Source organism: Candida theae (genome assembly GCF_024610275.1).
Source record: "Candida theae strain CBS 12239 chromosome Unknown scaffold37, whole genome shotgun sequence".
In the NCBI taxonomy this organism is placed as follows: domain Eukaryota; kingdom Fungi; phylum Ascomycota; class Pichiomycetes; order Serinales; family Debaryomycetaceae; genus Lodderomyces; species Lodderomyces theae.
Window position 1 is genome coordinate 102 of NW_026261394.1, and position 18,615 is coordinate 18,716.

Sequence of the window (18,615 nt, forward strand, 5' to 3'; positions counted from 1 at the left end):
TGTTCTGTAGAATTTAATACAAGGTTCTCAACGTGGTTCACCAGTTGATTACACTTGCAACTTACAATGTAAGCCATTACTACTTACCACCATACTTACCGATAAGAACTGTATTGATTATTAAACAACACCTGAGATTATTTCAAGCACAATCAACAATATAGTGACCAGTGAGAGTATTAAACACAGCAGCTTCTTTAACCTCTTCCAATAGCGCTCACGCGGATTCCGACTTTCAAAGGGGAGCGTCGGCTCGAAGGAATTGCCATTTTGTTGCTGCAGTGGCCGTTTTATGTAGGTCATGTTAGTTGATACCATCTCCAACATCTCTCCAATATTAGCTAATGCGCCAGCAGTTTCGTGTACTCTCACAGGTCCGGGGAGGCGTGATAATTCACGTGTTAATATTTCCCTTTTGGCTCCTATAACTTGAAGCTCTGCGTTGTGACACAATTTTCTGTAATCATTGTATTCTTGAAGCTCTAAGTCCCTCTGTATTCTTCTACTCCGTCTTGACCAATGTAAGTTAACAGCTCCATACGAGGTGAATGCCACAACTCCCACGATGCCAAAAATTATGGCTTGTCGTCTACCCTGGCTCAAATTTTCAACCTTGTGTAGAATCAGAACTGGGTCCACAGTAGACAGGGTAATGTTGGAAGGTATCTCCATTTGAAATGACAAAGAAGTTGGCGATGAATGATTTGTAGTATGCAATTGTAGGAAAAAAAAAAAAAGATTCGAAATATAAAAGTCCACACTAGACTGAAATGGAACTACTTTTTGTGATACGCCACTTAGACCGAAAATACTATTTGTGCGTTTTGAGAACTGAATATAGAGACGTCGATACCAAAAATTCAATCTCAGTACATCCTCACTCAAGGGAGTCACAGTGCGGAAGTGTATCCAACTCATTTTTTTGGACAGCTAATCTGCGGACTCAACACCAACTCTGTTCATTTGTTTTAATTTCAAGAAGCAAATTTCATCGTAGATACTACCTGCTCCTCTGTAGCTTCATCAACATTGTCGTTCTCAAAACGATCCTCATCTCTGTGACCAATAGCGCTGCCTCGTGAATCACCTCAATCACCTCGTCAGATGGACACGGAGAATCCGGGTTAACCAAGTCCTCTACTGTCATTGTATTTATCTTGTTTGCAGTGTCACTTGCCTCCTCGCTTTTAGCGTCAATTGGCATCATTGGCCGATCAAAAACCGACTTGAATCTGGTGGTGGTTGCTGGCGCATTTACATCTTCAACATCCAAGTATGCCAAAGTATCGTCATTCAGTTCATCGTCATAGTCGTCGCAAATTTCTCTCAACCACTTCTTGCTAATGACACCATTCTCAATGGATTCAATAACCTGGGAATACTCCTCAGACTTGTGCATCGCGCTTTCTTTCCGTCGTATGACATCAATCAACACCTCGCAGATCAAATCGTATAGCAACGGTACCCTGTAAAACTTTGATATGATCAAGTTGTCCAATAGTGTAGGTGCAAGAACCCATTTGTTGCCAACTTGTCCAGTGTAAAAGAATTCGCAAAATGCTTTGACTGTGGTGGTTGAAAACGGCATGTATAGCTTGCGCGGTATCAATGACGGCTCAAGTGGGAATCGTTCCTCCTCAAATGCAAATAGGGGGTGGTAGTCTTCATCAGCTCCTTCTTCATCATCTTCTTCTTCTGTTGACACATGACCTGCACTGCTCCCAGTTTCATTTTCCTTGGACTTGACTTCCACCCCTGAATCAATCGAGGATAACTTGAGATCAGAAGTTGATCTTCCTATGTTGGGTCGGAGGTTTGGAAATGGAGAGCTGCGTAATTCACTCAAGTTGGAGCTGGACGCTGACAATGATGCACGGGGGGATGAGAATGGTGATTCTCTAGGTGATTTCGTTGAGGGAATGTTTCTCAAGACAGATAATGTATTCATCAATGATGCCCTTGGGGAACTTGCATCTTGTGATCCTTTTCGTGAGGAAGGCTTGAAAGACACTGGCACAGACGGAACTGGGGGAATTGGTTCATTGGGAGGCGGTAGCTGAGGTGGCACATCATCAATATGAGAAATGAACAAGTCGGTGTGCTGGGGTATTGAGTCTCTGCGACCTTCAACTCTCGAATTATCTCTTGAAGTTTGTGATTCAGTTGACATCGAGGAAATGGATTTCTGTTTCAATTTTGTAGCGTGGGTGCCCAAAGATTCAGTTGACTCTTGGAATGGGATTCTAAAGCGGGGTACATCGGCTTTTTTCAATGTAGTCATAGCCTTTGACTTCAGTTCTTTATTCTTTTCTGATTCGAAATCTTCCACCGCCCGAACGTAGCCCCTTGAGAGTAGCGTGACAAAGTACTTTCCCCATCGATCAATCAACACGGCCATCGATACCGGTATTCGATCACCATTGCAGGAAACTATTTCGAGATCAGATATTTGGTCTCCATTGCGATCAAACGCATTTCTTCCCAAAGTCACGGCAGCAGGTGAGAACACTGTCCTTATGTTTGAGGACTTGGGGGCCGCATAGTGCACGTAATCATCAAATGTGATTGCCGGTTGTGTATGTGTTAGCTCTTGCATAGGGGATGGATGTGAAGGGGGACTGATTTGTTAACACGAATGACAAAAAAAAAACAAGAAAAAAAAAACAATCAAAAAAAATTTCAGTGCCAAACTACTGCGGCTGACGATTGATAAGTAATGACAATACACCACCTACACCTCCGTGCACCAAATGTATGCTTATACAACCTCGTTATTCTGAGAGAGAGACTAGACGTTTTCGCTGCAACGCAGTGACGACGTTTTGGTACCTGAGAACACATAACCTTCAGGAATGTTTGCTACTTACACGTCGTACTATACGGATCTCGCTTTTTGAAAAAGATAGTAGAGCCAAGCGCTGACCATTTTCCCTGATAAGACCGTGGAAGTATATGTGCACGTGCAAAGCAAGAGCTCGAACTTTGCGCTTCATACATTCTATTTTTTAGAGCTAGCATATTTCCCAATTGGGAAAATAGATGTCCTAATTGGGTAAAGAACAAAACAAAAATAAAGCAATCATGCAGGTTTGTGTAACTGTGAAGCAACAGAGAATTAATATCATCATTTACTTCGATTTGAAGTTTCCTGTCTCAAGGCTAGTAAAATTGATGGTATCACCAGAAAGGGCAAGGGCCCCTTGTTATATCCACGAGAGCATCCTAAACTCAGGTGCTCCTCTTTACGACACCATGAAGAAGACATTTCTCGTATAAAGATCTGTTTTTCGGTCAACCTTTCGGTCAATAGCAATTCCCTCCATCCACAGTTTAACTCTCTATTATTTTTCATTAATTAGTCTTCTATTAGTCTTATATGGTTGTTATTGTGCGTGAGAGCTTTGTGGTTAAGAAAGAATCTTTTCTCCCAAAACGTCACTCAAAAACCGTTCAACAATCTCTCTCTCTCTCTCTCTCTCTTCCAAATTTCGAGAAAAATCTCAATTGCTACAGTCACTTTTTTCTTCTCCGTACACACACTATACAGCAGAGACACTGGATTCGTCATGTCAGAGTCCACAGCAGCGAGCTCAGCTTCTGCTAAGAAGCAGCCTCCTCAAAGCAGATTGAAGCAATTGACAAGTGCCTCCACTTGGGTTTCTCCCTTCAGAAGTCAACCAGGCGAGGAAGAGGGCACCAGCTCCAAGAAAAAGGTCAATTTGTACAAGCAATTCAAAGAGGATAACAAAGTGGAGCACATCAAGGTCCCTGCAAAGTTTGCTCATCATCCAACTTTAGAGGCAGAAGAAAGAAAGAAGAAAAAGCAGGCCAAAGCACCAAAGTCAGCAAAAACGACCACAGAGTCAAAGGACAAGAGTGCAACAGGTGACAAGACTGAGTCAGAAGAAAAAAAACTCGAGGACAATAGCAAGGAGAAATTGATTACTGATGAATCTGCCACTGAGAAACTTCCTGAATCTAAGGGAACGGCCACCACCGAGGGTCTTTCCATTGAGGAAAAGTTTGAAAAACAATTCGAGGAAAAACCAACCAACGAAGGGCCTTCCATTGAGGAAAAGTTTGAAAAACAATTCGAGGAAAAACCAACCACCAAGGGTCTTTCCATTGAGCAAAAGTTTGAACAGCAATATGAAAAAAATACAACCAACGACGTCCCTTCCACTGAGCAAAAGGAGAAGGCAACCACCGATGAAACCGGATCTCAAAAACAGTCTGAAAATGCCCAAGAAAAGTCTGCCACAGATGAGGGGTTGGAAAGAAAACTCACTAATGAGTCCAGAGAAACATTGCTCAAGGAAGAGGATCAGGATGCAGTCAAGTCTCCAGAGGCCGAGGCAAAAGAGGCACTTAAAGCATCAGACAAAGATCTTGCAGATGCCAAAAAGGTGAGTCAAGAAGAAGAAGACCTTGCTCAAGAGCATTTGGAAGGTGACGATGAAATCGTCGACCAGATCAAAGAAAACCCGGTTGATGTAGATGTTCCTGCTCAAACAAAGTATGAGCCCGTTGAAAGACCAAACCAGGAAATTTTGGATAAATTGAAAGATAAGCCAGTTTTGTTGAGACATTACCAGGAGCTTAATGCTACCGCCATTGGATCACTTGCAAATGATTTGGATGATCCCAAAAAGGTCATTGAGTTGGGTTCTGGGTTGAGGTTAACACAAGAGCAGTTGTTGGATATGGCAGCGAAAAGAGTCGCACCAGTCATCACCTCAATCAACGATGAAGTTTCGAAAACAAGACAGGAGGATGAAATCAAGAGACAGCAGTTGTTGGACGAAAAAGTCAAGAAGCACGAGGGTAAATTGAAATCTGATTTTGACAAGTACGCTGCAAAGGTGAGCAAAAGAAAGGACGCCATTGACCAGGAAATTGAGCGCAAGTTGGCAAACATTGCCAATTTAGTAAAGACCTCGGATGAGAATGCTGCCAAGTTTGAGGAAAAGACAAAGGCGGAAATTGAAACTGCAGCAAACGAGTATGAGGAACGTGAGACCAAGGCCTCTGAAAAGCACGTTACTGATAAGGAAACTCTCGAAAAGAACCACGAAGAATTGCTTGCAACTAAGAAGCAAGAATTGGAGGGCTCCAAAGCAGAGCAGGAAAAGGCCACTCAAGAAATCCAAGACTTGAAGCAGAAGAAAACAGATTTGACTGAAAAGAATTCTGAATTGGATACTGAGATCGAAAGATTGAAGCAAAAGTTGGAGGAGGAAAAAGCCAGATTGAAGGACTTGACTGCTCAACATGAATCTCATCAAGAAGCTATTGAAGTGAACCAAAACCAAAGCAAAGAGTTGAATGACAAGATCGGAGGTTATCAAAAGGACATCGACGACAAGAAAACCACACACAAGGGATTGGTTGCTGAAGTTGGAGCTTTGGGGGCTTTGTTGGGTGCTTTTGCTGCTAAATTGAGCGACATCAACTCAGACAAACCAAACAGGACCGAGAGACTCACCGAGGCCAAGAATAAACATATTTCTTGGCAAAGGGAAAAGGATCAACTTGCAGAGGAAGCTGCAAGAGAGCATGAACGTCAAAGGGCTCACGCAAGTCAAGAGTATGAAACGAGAAAGCACCAAGAGGAGTTGGAAAGACAGAGACAAAAGGAGGAACAAGAAAGACTTGAAAAGGAGGAGCAAGAGAGACAAGCCAAGTTGGAAGAAGAAGAGAGAAAGAAGCAGGAGAAATTAGAAGCCGAGGAGAGGGAAAGACAGGCTAAGCTCGAGGAAGAAGAGAGACAAAAAAGGGCCGAGGAGGAAGCAAAGGCCAAAGAGAAGAAGGAAAGGGAGCAAAAACAAGCCAACGTTGCCGAGAAGCTTAAGCAAAAGGAAGCAAAGCAAAGGGACTTGGAAGAGGAAAGAAATAAGCATGATTCCCTCTACCAAAAGGGATCTTTTGCTGGTGGCGAATCTGAGTACCACGAAGCTCAAAAGGGCAGATTAAATGATGAAATCACAAATTTGCAAAAGATTAAGCAGTTGAGAGAAGAAAGATCTACTTACACTGGAGATGATCCCAAATCCGATGAGCTTGACAAATTGATCAAGGAGAGACAAAAGGCTATCAAAAAGATTGAAAACAAGCAAGCTCAACCTTCTTTAAATGAGCGGGCAGTAGCCGAGGAGCCAAAATCGAGCAAGAATTTGGTCTCTTCTGGTACCGGTGCTGCTGCCGGCACTGCGTTTGGTCAGGATTTAATTGACAAGCAATCCAAATTGCCAAGCGCAAAAGAAAATCCTGGTGCCGACTACGACTTGAACAAGAAAGGCGCTATTCATGATGCCGACAAGTCTGTCCCAAATTTTGAGAAAGATGAAAAGAAAGATTCAAAGAGCAAGTCAGGCTTAGGGTCTGCCGCTATTGTAGGTGGTGCCGTTGGTGCTGGATCTGGTGCTGCAATTGGCGCAGCAAGTGGCACAGCAAGTGGCATCCCATCTGACAAATCGGCTTCCTTGGCCAAAGAAAGATCAAACAGTCTCTCCGACAGATTTAAAGGATGGGGCAGAAGACTTTCCAGAGACAAGACTCCTATTGAAAAGAAAGAGCAAGTTCCCACTGACAAATCCAAGGCTGTTGGTGTGTCAAAAGACAGCAAACCCACTGTTGCCACCAACAAGGAAAACACCATTGGCGTCGCACCAAGAGGAGACGACACCATCGGTGGAGTCAATGCAAACGATTCCGAAAACAAAACAGGATCAGCTCGTGTCATTCCCAAGGGAGAAAGTCAAACCGTTGGTGGTGTGAATGCAAATGACATTGAATCGAAGGACTTTCACAGGCCTGCCGCCGCTACTGCAGCTGGTGCTAAAGAGCAGCCACGTAGAGATGACGCCTCATGGGAAGTCCAATCGGTGTACGAGGTTGTGTCTGACGCTGAGTTTGAAGCAAACAAGAACGATCCAAATTACTTGTCAGTAAGCGAAGAGGATTACACGAAGCACAAGGAAAAGGAGAAGAAAGTTAACCTTCTTGGTAAGATCTTTTGAGTACTATTATATTTTTTTCTTCTTTTTTTTTCTTTAATTTTTATATTTGTGTGTTTAGTCGAATTTGATTTTTTTACCTGAAGATGGAACAATAGCAGCACTAGCTCTTTGAGCACTTGCTAAAGCAACTGACGACTTTTCTCTGACTGCAAGCTTGTCCTGCGGCCTTTCTCTATATTGCTTTCTCTGTGGTTTTATTTCGGGAGTATCAGGAGTAGCATCCCGTGCCTGTGGTACATCTTCACGTACATGGCTCTTTGGTCTCCTCTTTGATCTATCTTCCCCATACTCTAATCTCAATTTTCTGTTCAACATGGTTTTTGCGAGCTTTGATTTCATGGCCGTAACAGCACCCTCTTCATTCTTGAAATCTACAAAGGCAAAGCCTTTACATTTCCCGGTATCTTGAAACGTAGCCATTCTGATCCTAACAATGTCTCCACAGTGTTGAAAGTGCTCCTTCAAATTGTCTTCAGTTGTATCAAAACTCAAATTACCGACAAACAAGATCCGGCTTGGTGGTAACTTTGACTCGTTGTCTTTTTCTGGACGACCTTCAAAGGAAGTGGCACTCTTGATTAGCAAGTTGCGCCCGTTTAAATTCTGTTCACTCAAAGCCACCAATTTCTCAACTTGTTCTTCATTCCTTACATCCACATACGCAAAACCTTTGATCTGGTTTCCCCTCTTGGGAATGTTCACTCTGGTAAGGTCTTCTTCCGGTATGGATGACTTGGCCACCAAAAATCTCACAAGATCTTCCTTGCTAGTGTCGAATGACAAATTTCCTATCCACACGCCGTACTTAGATTTCTCTTGTTTTTGCTCAGACTCTTGTACTGTGGACACTTTTGGCGCTGGTTCTTCTTCCAATTTCCCCTTCTTAGCTAAACGCTTTTGCTTTTTGGACAACGGTACAGACGCATTCAAGTCAATTTCCAACTCATCAAGTGAATCTCCTTTCCTCTTCTTGGTTTCTTGTTCGGACATGGTGTGGTGCTGAGGTGAAATAATTGGCATGGCATCGCATCGCAAGTCTTACTCAATTCTTCATTTTTTTTTTTTTTTTTCTGTTTTGTGAGAGATTCTACATCGCTTGCAAATAAAAAAAAAATAAAAAAAGAAAAAATTGATCGTTTTTTTTAACTATCTTCAACAAACTCTGACCACAACCATTTTCGCCACAACTCACCCGCCTCCGAAATAATATTGTCGATAAAGTTTATCTTGTGTTTGTCGTTTCGCATGTCATTAGATATGATGATGCTACTCGTAGGAGCTTCTTCATTCGGTGGCAAGGGCGGAGAGCCATTTCTCGAGTTCGATGACGAGTTCATACTCTGGTTCGATCGCTTTCTCGATTTTTGATTGTATTTGTATGACTTGGATGGAAGTCTCGATAGAAATTGTCTAATTTCATGTTGATCGAGTTCCACCAAGGTGTTCTCCTTTGACTTGAGTAAAGATATAGATATAAATATTAATGAAATGTGGGGATCAATTCTTGAAAAAGGAATGGCTAAATTGGGTTGGTTGTTGTCGCCTTTGGATTTGTTTGGCGACTTAGGGGATGATGCCAGAGAAAGATCGGATTTTGAAATATGAAGCTCGTTGTTCAACTCATTGATCAAATCTCGAAACGAATTTCTTCTTAGGTCAACATTAGGTTTCTCGTTTTCAGCAGATCCAACCGTCCAAAATACATCAGGACCCAACTTTTGTAAAGTGTTTCGGTTCACATAGTTCAACTTTTCATAATAATAGTTGAAGCTTCGTTTAGGGTTCTTGAGCCTCCAGCCCAAGAGGTAATCCCAAATTCGCCCACGATCGTGTTTGGACCAAACTTTTGTCCCACAAAACTTGAGCCACCATATCAACCATTCATCGTCCAGACACCCAAATTTGGATAGAATTTGTTCCTCATGGAAATGCTGAGCTAGTTCAGGTAGCAATTTACGGAGGCAAAAAATGAAAAAGGAAACTCTCTGCTCAATAGTTCCGCCTGTTATTGGTAGTGTAGTCTTGTTCACCTTGAGCTGTTTTCTCTCATCTTTTTGATCGCTTGAATGGGGAACCTCGCCGTCCACTGCCATATTTGTTTTCGGTTCCGGGCAATGCAACAACACCAAAACAAGTCTTTCATACACATCTTGAAACTTCATGTTGGAAATCGTTTCGTTCTTGTAGATCAATTCGTCAAGGTACTTGTCCAACCCTGGAATATGGTCGATGTAGTTTGAGTAGTCATCAACGACACTAGCAATCAATGAAGATCCCTTTTGCGAGTGATCCCTTCCCACCAAAACCCACGGCGTCCTTGGCAACGGAGGAAACCATTCTGCCAAGTTCAACGCCATCCAACATAAAGATGTGTCATATTTGATGATCTTTGCCCATTTTAAAGTAAACTTGAGTACTGCACATTCCAATGTGTGAATGATTTCCTTTTCAGTAGCCGTCAAATCGTGAGATTTCAAGTAGTAGAGACGTTGAATATATCTCGAAATGTCCTTCTTAATCTTTCTTTCAATCTCAGTACTTGCATCTGAATCTTTACGACTCTCTGGTCTCGTTTCGTATTCACTTTCTGATTGGCTGAAATAGCCTTTCGAGGACAACGACGATAACGACGACGACGACGTTTCCTTGCTTGAGGTGCTCTCAACGTCGCTCGACTCATTGATGATTTCATTGTCAGGTTGTATGAATGGATCTAGCACAAACGGATGATATTTCAAAAGAATGGGCCACACTTTGAATCGAAGAAACGGAGGAATTCCCTTTTGTCTTGCAATTAAAGCCAACCCATGGTGGTTTTTGGTGTTCAAGTACTCTTTGCACAAGTTGAAAATCTCCAAATCATAATTAAAAGAGGGCTTGTGGTCTTCTGAATGATACGGCGAGCTGTCCTTTGACTCAAAATCGGGTTGTTCTTCGTCACTAATCGATTTAGCTGATGTAGTGTTCTCGATAGGCAGTTCGATGCCCTTCTCATTGGACTTTTGGGAGTCTGCCGAAGCAATATGGAAAGCCAGATCTGAAGTAAAATCGTTGTCAAATACCTGCGATAGCAGCATTATGAAAAAAGAAATAAAGGGAAAAAAAGAAAGAAAGAAAAAGAAGGTGAAAATGGTAATCGTTTAGTCGGGTATGGCGCCAGGAGTACGAAGATGTGGGTTGTTGATCAGTTGAGTTTGAAGTGGAGTGTAGTTTTCTGAGTATGCTATAAGGACCCCTTCTGTTCCTGCTAGTTGCAAACAAGTAAATAAGCTTTTGGACAATCAATGAGTAGAATTCACCACGTTAGGATGACTTCTACAGCTAATCTTCTGTGAATATTTGACGTAAAACGTTAAAACATAGTTGAGCTTGGTAAACAATTTCTTACTCTATAATTTATGTGAAAATGAAAAGTAACAGTCTCTCTACTGTAGGATGGAGAGTAGTAGAGCCGGTACCTCTATGAGTGAGTGCGGTTAGTGAGTGAGTGTGTTTGCTCTTGACGTCGACTGGTTGAGAGAGGAATTTCAAAAGAAACGAATTATTTCACCTAGTGCTCTACTCAAGAAGAAGACAACGAAAGACAAAAAAAAAAAAAAAAAAAAAAAAAAAAAAAAAAAAAACCACAAAAAAAAAAAAAAAAAAAAAAAAAAAAAAAAAAAAAAAAAAAAAAAAAAAAAAACAGTGGTCGTGTGAGTGTTACGATTATCCACAATGTAACAGCAAACTACAAACAACAACGCACACCTCTGCCTTATACCATAACACTAGAGAGAATCTCACTACCGTATTCTAGCGAGGAGCTTTCTCCGGACCAATACAGTATCTCTGGTGATCCACGTAGTAGAGTACGATGCTTGAAAAGTAACTCGACCATAAGTTTCGTAGATTCGGCCACACACGACACTTCTAAGGTTATTTCCGATCAACTACGAGTCTAAGATATTTACAGTTGGACACGCCACAGCAAATAGTAAATTTGCGAAAGACCCACCATCTTAGGTCTTAGCACAGCTGGTGTTGATTTCTGGTTTCCTCTGTATGTAACTGGCCTGCTAGACTAGAACTTCACCCGCCATTATTTGAGATCATCACAGAACCATCAAAGGGGAGACTGATAATGTGAGCCACAATCGGTTATATACAGTGCTTGCCGGATAGAAGTTTTCAACTACACAGGGAGAAAATATTCTCCCCTCTTTATAGTTGACAAAATAGCGTGGCTACACTGCCAGGAGTAGCAAACCTATAAATATACTTGGTTGCAAAGAGTTCTCAACGAAAGCCAACAATGAATTGCGCATACAACTACTGAAAGAAACGTTGATACAGGTTCAGATGTCATTAATGGGAGAAAATAAGCTCTATTTCCATAGACTTTTGATGCGATGAAAGTACGCTTCTAATATCACAGAAAACACTAATGAGACAGCATGTACAATCACGATAACGCAAAAACAACAGTGATCTCGTAAGCTGTTGCAGACACTAGCAAAGAAATGTCCGCCAAGGATGTGATCCACCTTTAGAGAATCAGCATAAAGAGCCACAATAATATTGTCAAAAACACATCGTCCGGTATCAGCCCAATCTAAAGGGCTCCGAGACGCACTAAAAGACTTCTGCAGTTTCTACCGTGTTTCTCCGTACGATGTGACTCGTTTAGCACAACTTATTTCTAACTAGACTATTTTTATCAAACCTTTGGTGATGGTTCAGCCTTAGTAAAATACGAAATTTCACAAAGGGCTAAACTTAGAGGGGCAGGAAAAAAAAAAGAAATTCAAGAATTTAAATGTCGCAAGTATTAGAGTGGAGACAAAAACAAAAAAAAAAAAATTAACAAAATAGGAGAAACTGAAAATGCGTCACTCACTCACAGCAAAAATATTTTAGACGACACGCAGGAAAAAAAAAAAAAAAGAAATTTAAAAGTTGATAACCACACTCTGACGCACACAGCCAAAATCAGGAGGTAGTGTATGCGTGTACAAATTTTGTTCAGCAAATATAAAAAGGGGAGATACCGAAAACATAACGAGCCCATGTGTAGCTATTTTTTTGCCACCCAAACATTCAACAAGCAAGACTTTATACAAGTACCATTACAAGACAACCAACCAACGATACATTCAATACATTCAGATAGATCAGCTTATTCAAATAAATAAATCATAATGCAAATTTTCGTCAAAACTTTAACTGGTAAGACCATCACTTTGGAAGTTGAATCATCAGACACCATCGACAACGTCAAATCCAAGATCCAAGACAAGGAAGGTATTCCACCAGACCAACAAAGATTGATCTTTGCCGGTAAGCAATTGGAAGATGGAAGAACATTGTCCGACTACAACATCCAAAAGGAATCTACTTTGCACTTGGTGTTGAGATTGAGAGGTGGTATGCAGATTTTCGTCAAAACTTTAACTGGTAAGACCATCACTTTGGAAGTTGAATCATCAGACACCATCGACAACGTCAAATCCAAGATCCAAGACAAGGAAGGTATTCCACCAGACCAACAAAGATTGATCTTTGCCGGTAAGCAATTGGAAGATGGAAGAACATTGTCCGACTACAACATCCAAAAGGAATCTACTTTGCACTTGGTGTTGAGATTGAGAGGTGGTATGCAAATTTTCGTCAAAACTTTAACTGGTAAGACCATCACTTTGGAAGTTGAATCATCAGACACCATCGACAACGTCAAATCCAAGATCCAAGACAAGGAAGGTATTCCACCAGACCAACAAAGATTGATCTTTGCCGGTAAGCAATTGGAAGATGGAAGAACATTGTCCGACTACAACATCCAAAAGGAATCTACTTTGCACTTGGTGTTGAGATTGAGAGGTGGTATGCAGATTTTCGTCAAAACTTTAACTGGTAAGACCATCACTTTGGAAGTTGAATCATCAGACACCATCGACAACGTCAAATCCAAGATCCAAGACAAGGAAGGTATTCCACCAGACCAACAAAGATTGATCTTTGCCGGTAAGCAATTGGAAGATGGAAGAACATTGTCCGACTACAACATCCAAAAGGAATCTACTTTGCACTTGGTGTTGAGATTGAGAGGTGGTTTTTAAGACTTAGATAAAAGTTAATAGTCCACTATAATACATCTAATAGTTTGTCTATTTAGCTAATTCAACTTTAACTACATTAGAATTCTCTACACTGGAAAATTCACGCAATGCCAGTTCCACATGTCTCTTGTTATCCGTCTCTGTCAAAAACAGCAACAACTCTTTAGATAACCGAATAAACTCCAACTTTACCCCCTCCAAGGCATCCACATACAAACACTGACCCTTCAAAACTTTCCAAGTGTCCATCACATCTGGCTCTATTCCGTTGCTACTCGGCAAGGTCCTAATAAGCTTTCTAAACAATTCACTGATCTTGATTTTCGACCTCCATGTAATGGGCACTCCAGATTGGAAAAGATGTCTCATCTGCTCAAATACAAACTGAGGTAATCTGAAATCACCAGCCGGCTCTGCATAAACTGCAACCCCAAAATTATGAAACAATTGCAATATCCTCTCTTCTTTCACCGAATCTGCCCTGCTTCCTCGTTCCACATCAACCATTTCCTCATCACTGTCATCGTCTTTACCTTTAGTTTCACGTTGCAAAATATCATTCATGACTTCAATATAAACCTCGACAAGCTCTTGATTATGAATCTCATGAATGAATTTCCCAGCCGTTTGTACTGCCAATCTCTGATATCTCTTGTTTCTTCTTCTAATCTCCGTTCCAATCGTCTTTTCAACCAAATGGAGTAATTCATGATGTTCCAACAAGTACTTTTTACTCAAGATGGAAAATTCAACCAAAGCACCAAACACATACTCTTTACCTTCCCATGACTTACCCTTGTTACAATCAACCAACAATTGAATCAAATTCTCAACCGTGCTGTCGGAAAAGTGACCCGAATCACCTAATGAAGCGCAAAGATGACACATGGCTCGTCCCAATGTAGCCCTTGTAGAAAACTCGTTAGACTTCAAGTACTTCTTTACAAAATCAAGAATTTCAGTGGAGTACAACTTGATAGCCGAATCACCAGCAGTATGTTCTGTCCATTCCATTTCGAAGTTTCGCTTCACCGGCTCTAGACTGTCAAATTGACCAATGAAAGCCAAAGGTAGGAATGCGGACGCAACCACGCTGAATTGGTCTCCAGAATATTTCGAAACACAGTTACTTGCGTTGGAAGCTAAAATCCTCGACCTTTCATCTCCGCTTTCCTTGGGTTCAAAATACATCTTGGTAATCTTTTCCGAGTAACCAATAAGTGCATCCACAGGACATATACGACATATGTAACCTGCAGCAGCAGCGTAACAAGACGCCACAGTATTATTCCTGTCTCTGATTTGACTTGACGCAATTTCCAAAAGCTTGGCACTATATGGTTTCATAAGCGAATGGTAATTCATCACTAACGTGATCAATACCTTTGACCCACTTACTTTCGATGGCAACCCAACACTGTACTTTACACTTTGTTCTATCTTCACCAAAAACCGCGGCATTGCCTTCTCGTCAAGTTGACTCAATAAAAATTCAATGGCATCCATCAACAGAGATTTTCCCACATTCTGCAATCGCTTTGCATCAAACTCTTGGTTGTCGATGTTGAAGTTACCTGCATTTAGTGCCAAATAATTTACAACTTCAGGCTCCAAGGTGGAGAAAAGATTGATGAAATTTTCAATCAAGTCAGCAATATACGGCTTCAAAGCTTTACTCCTTGTCTTGCAAAGTTTCAACAAAGTCTTGATTGAAAAGTCTTTGATGTCTTGGGAATCAGCAAGAATTCCTTTATTTCCCATCAAAAGCAGTATCAACCGGCCTAAAATTGCCTGACTGTCATTGCTTGTTTCCCTTTCCAAGGCCCTTGTCAAAATTGAAACCAAAGACTTTGTCAACTTCAACCCTTCCTTTCGCACACTTTCTTTTATATCATCCATCACTCGGAAACTCATTGTCCAAATTTCCTCTATTCTTGATTCGTAACGATCCAAATCAACAACTTGCAATAGATCGCTCATAGCAGTTGCACTCGCTTGCCGCACTCTCCACTCTTTTTGTCCCATACCAGCCAACAATTCACTCAAAATCAGATCAAAGTTGTCCTTGATTATACGGTTTGGGTCGCGAACCAATGCAGTCCAAATAGACTCCATGGATTGCGAAACACTGGTGAAAGGATCGTACCTATACCGATAAAGTTTAGGAATGAGCCTTTGGGTGAAATTTGGGTTGCTAGATAGCATCTGGTCCAAAGAGGATTGCGATAAAATAGATTCCAAACCATAAGCGATTCCTCGGCGTGATGACCACAATGCCGACGATTTTGTCAAAGACATGAACTTGTAAACAAGACTCGGGTCACCTGCATCCTGCGCTAAGTTCAATACATCCTTGTACGTGGAGACAGACCCATCATGAGTTTTCAAAACATCAGGCTCAAACAAAGCGGTATCATTCTGGATACTTCCTGCAGTGTATGATGATGCATCAGATTGAGTGAAGGACTTTAGCAAAGACTTGACAGACAACTCCTTGAATTCGGCATCTCCCGATTCATACAACAAAGCCAAACCTCTTGAAGCAGAATCTTGAACTATGTCATCCTTGTCGGCTAAAAACCTCATAAAGCAGGAATGCAATTCGGAAGATCTCAGCTTAATTTCATCCAAGTGACCACAATGTTGCACTTGGGATAAGAGCCAGATACAACCTGCACGCCTCAACGATGGTTTGGTATTTTTGCAAGCGGAAACAATGGCATTCAAAATAACACGTAGCCTCAAAGTGTTTCTCGGCAACTCTTGCGTATCAACCTCGGGGATGTCAAGTTTGTGCTGCAAGAGCTTGGACTCCCAACCTGCTGATGCAATGACAAAGGCTTCTGCAGACGCAAAAATCGACTCGATTTCTTTTGAGTTGTGAAATTCGTAGATCATTTGTTCATCTACAGTCAACTCATCCGATGAGTCTTGTTGTTCCAACAAGGTGAGATATCCCAATGTTAATACACTTTTTTCATCAAACTTTTTCAGCTTTACTCGAACAGCTGATTTAATTTCGTCGATGTGTGGTTCAACACTGCGCAACAATGACTCTTTGATGACACCAAACATTGCCAATTGGGTTATCAGCTCCATGGAAATAGGATACGTAGATTGGTGCTTCGACAACTCAATGACACTCTGAAGCAACTTCTCTATGAGCAGAAACGTGATCAATTCGCGCCTTCCTCTTGCGGCTAGCCTTGAAATGATATAGCATTGTGATAACGCAGCAACAGACTGATTCTTCACAGCATCCACAGAATTCAAAAGTGCTGCAACCCTTTGCTCGTTGACTGATGGATGACTTCCTAGAATACCCAAAATTTTGCAAACTTCACTTACCGAAGGATCTGGTAAGACATTTTGACGAAGTAAAGAAACCAACTCATCTATTCTTCCCAAAAGAGATGCAGCTACCTCAGAGGAAGCAAAACTGAGCAAACGAGCAATTGACGTTCCGTAAAAAGTGCTACGGATGATACTGGAATCGCTTCTGAATTGTCCTGCAAGAGCCTCGAAACAGATGGATAAAAGTGCACTCATGGCTTCTCTGGAGTTGTCATCTCTCATTTTTGAAACCACTAGAGTCCTTACTCTATCATTTGACTCCAATGCCTTGTCCAAACGCACTGACCAGTTTTCATCCAAAGCAATAACAGTTTTGTTACTACCCAAAGCCTCCATCACAAATATTTGCATGGCAAATTCAATCGCCCTGGGAAGCGTTTCATACAATGGGGAGTGGTCATTCTTTAGCTCAGTCACGATAGTACCCACAAAGTCAGCAAAATCTGGAAATGTAACATTTGTCTCATTCCCCAATAAAAAAGACGTCGACTCAAATCCTTTGGCATTGTTTGCGTGCGAAAGATTAAACCAATATGGATGTAAACCCTTGTTTGATTCTTCCACAATCTCAGGACTGTTTGCTTTCCCAGTGGCAACAATCGATAACATTCGTGCAAAGGAGTCGTTAAAAGGAAACGCCAAAATCATATACTTCAAAAGAATGTATTTTCCCATACCAAAGTTTGAAGACTTTAAAAAGTAGTTTTGCGCCATCTCTCGTAAAGCTAGTTTATTAGAATCGCTTATTTCACTCAAATGACTAGACAACCCAGATAAAACGTTTTGTATGGAGACTTTCACTTCAGAATCCTCATTCTCCATTGCATCAAGTAAGAAAGAGATGTAGGACCAGTCATTGATAAATATAGTCGGCGCCGAATGCAATACACTTCCCAATGTCTCATACTTGGACCGTTTTTCTGCATATAAGGTGGAATTGTACAAAGTAGAGCCTTCATTTGACAATGCCTCGTTCGCAAGACTGGAACGAAGGTCAGCTGCGATGCTCACAGCAAACTCCTCAAAACCAGATTTGTTCTTATTTGCTTTCAAGAGACGGTCAACAAGAGTAGTAACAAGCTTTCTCACTTTTAGCGATGGGGATTTCAATCCAATCTTGCACACGTCTATCACTTGCTTGTGCTTCTCAATGGATTCAGTTTTCAACAAAAGCTGCATAATCACAAGTCGCAAATTCCAATCATAAGGCGTTATCCTGTTTGTTTCCAAAAACATCGCAACAAGAAAATCTATCAAATTTATGTCGCCATAAAGTCCAATTTCGTCCACATTTACATCCAACGTCTTAAGAAACTTCCCCGATGCTTCTCCGATAGCCGTAACCAGATCTGCAGAAGCAATTAAAAGTGGAAAGACGAGCTGGCCATTAGTGAATCCGGACTTTAAAAATTCAAGCAACGACAATTTCGTTGTAGCTAGTTCTTGACTATTTTGAAAAGCCACTCCAGCATCAGTCGTGAAATATTTGATATCCTGACTACTTAAACCGATTGTCCCTTTGGTAGTGGATTCCATATTAAGCAATAAAAATTTAGCTACCTTGAAAGCAATATACCGTTCATTCTTCCCATCTGCAACAAATATTTGTCTTTGCGCTTCAAACTCGTCGGAATCCGGATACGGGGCTTTCCAAGTCTTGAGTAATTTGCACAAAATTCCAAACATTCGGGCCGCTATAGATTCCGGTAGATCTGACAATTTTTCAACCACAGGACGAACTAGTGTCGTTTTCTCTTCATCCCCCATCCTGTCAATCCCCTTGGAAACAAACAATGCCGAGTATAATCTCACAGACGTCGAGTCCAGTCCGGGATCCACGTTAGGACTCTTAACTTGTTCAATCAATGCTTCCACCGGTAAGCGAAGGTTTCTTGCCGCAGTTATTCGAGGAATTACATGCTGGATAATCTTGAAGACTAATTGTCGTACTTGTGCATTAGGGCTCGCGAGCTTCAACAAAACAGGTGGGAGATAGATCTTTAGCGCATTTTCCAATTGCTTGTCACCTTCAGCTAAAGCAATTCGTAGCTCCACCTTGTTCAATAACGAGATCTCTTGCTCAGTCATTTGATAGGTGTCGTCGAGGGGTGGCAAAAAGATAATTATCGCAACGGTTTTTCGCAGTT

The 18,615-nt window shown here is 41.4% G+C and overlaps 7 protein-coding genes across 7 annotated transcripts; 2 read left to right on the plus strand and 5 right to left on the minus strand. All coding sequences in view use genetic code 12, as the record gives it.

Annotated features, from left to right (window-relative positions):
* Positions 1 to 221: 221 nt before the first annotated feature.
* On the minus strand, positions 222 to 672 carry KGF57_001700 (uncharacterized protein; the record flags this gene model as incomplete). Its single annotated transcript, XM_051750934.1, has 1 exon — positions 222 to 672. A coding segment is annotated over one exon (451 nt), but the record flags the coding sequence as incomplete, so codon positions are not given.
* Positions 673 to 1,000: 328 nt separating this feature from the next.
* Positions 1,001 to 2,596, minus strand: MDS3 (Mds3p; the record flags this gene model as incomplete). The annotated part of the gene is made up of 1 exon (XM_051750935.1): positions 1,001 to 2,596. One exon carries the CDS (start codon positions 2,594 to 2,596, stop codon positions 1,001 to 1,003), a length of 1,596 nt encoding a protein of 531 aa, XP_051609757.1.
* A 970-nt stretch (positions 2,597 to 3,566) lies between these two features.
* SLK19 (Slk19p) lies at positions 3,567 to 7,019 on the plus strand (the record flags this gene model as incomplete). The annotated part of the gene is made up of 1 exon (XM_051750936.1): positions 3,567 to 7,019. The coding sequence occupies one exon, from the start codon at positions 3,567 to 3,569 to the stop codon at positions 7,017 to 7,019; it is 3,453 nt and encodes a 1,150-aa protein (XP_051609758.1).
* A 54-nt stretch (positions 7,020 to 7,073) lies between these two features.
* NOP13 (Nop13p) lies at positions 7,074 to 8,009 on the minus strand (the record flags this gene model as incomplete). The annotated part of the gene is made up of 1 exon (XM_051750937.1): positions 7,074 to 8,009. One exon carries the CDS (start codon positions 8,007 to 8,009, stop codon positions 7,074 to 7,076), a length of 936 nt encoding a protein of 311 aa, XP_051609759.1.
* Positions 8,010 to 8,161: 152 nt separating this feature from the next.
* Positions 8,162 to 10,096, minus strand: KGF57_001704 (uncharacterized protein; the record flags this gene model as incomplete). Its single annotated transcript, XM_051750938.1, has 1 exon — positions 8,162 to 10,096. The coding sequence occupies one exon, from the start codon at positions 10,094 to 10,096 to the stop codon at positions 8,162 to 8,164; it is 1,935 nt and encodes a 644-aa protein (XP_051609760.1).
* A 2,100-nt stretch (positions 10,097 to 12,196) lies between these two features.
* On the plus strand, positions 12,197 to 13,114 carry UBI4 (ubiquitin; the record flags this gene model as incomplete). The annotated part of the gene is made up of 1 exon (XM_051750939.1): positions 12,197 to 13,114. The coding sequence occupies one exon, from the start codon at positions 12,197 to 12,199 to the stop codon at positions 13,112 to 13,114; it is 918 nt and encodes a 305-aa protein (XP_051609761.1).
* A 48-nt stretch (positions 13,115 to 13,162) lies between these two features.
* On the minus strand, positions 13,163 to 18,556 carry ECM29 (Ecm29p; the record flags this gene model as incomplete). The annotated part of the gene is made up of 1 exon (XM_051750940.1): positions 13,163 to 18,556. One exon carries the CDS (start codon positions 18,554 to 18,556, stop codon positions 13,163 to 13,165), a length of 5,394 nt encoding a protein of 1,797 aa, XP_051609762.1.
* Positions 18,557 to 18,615: the final 59 nt, after the last annotated feature.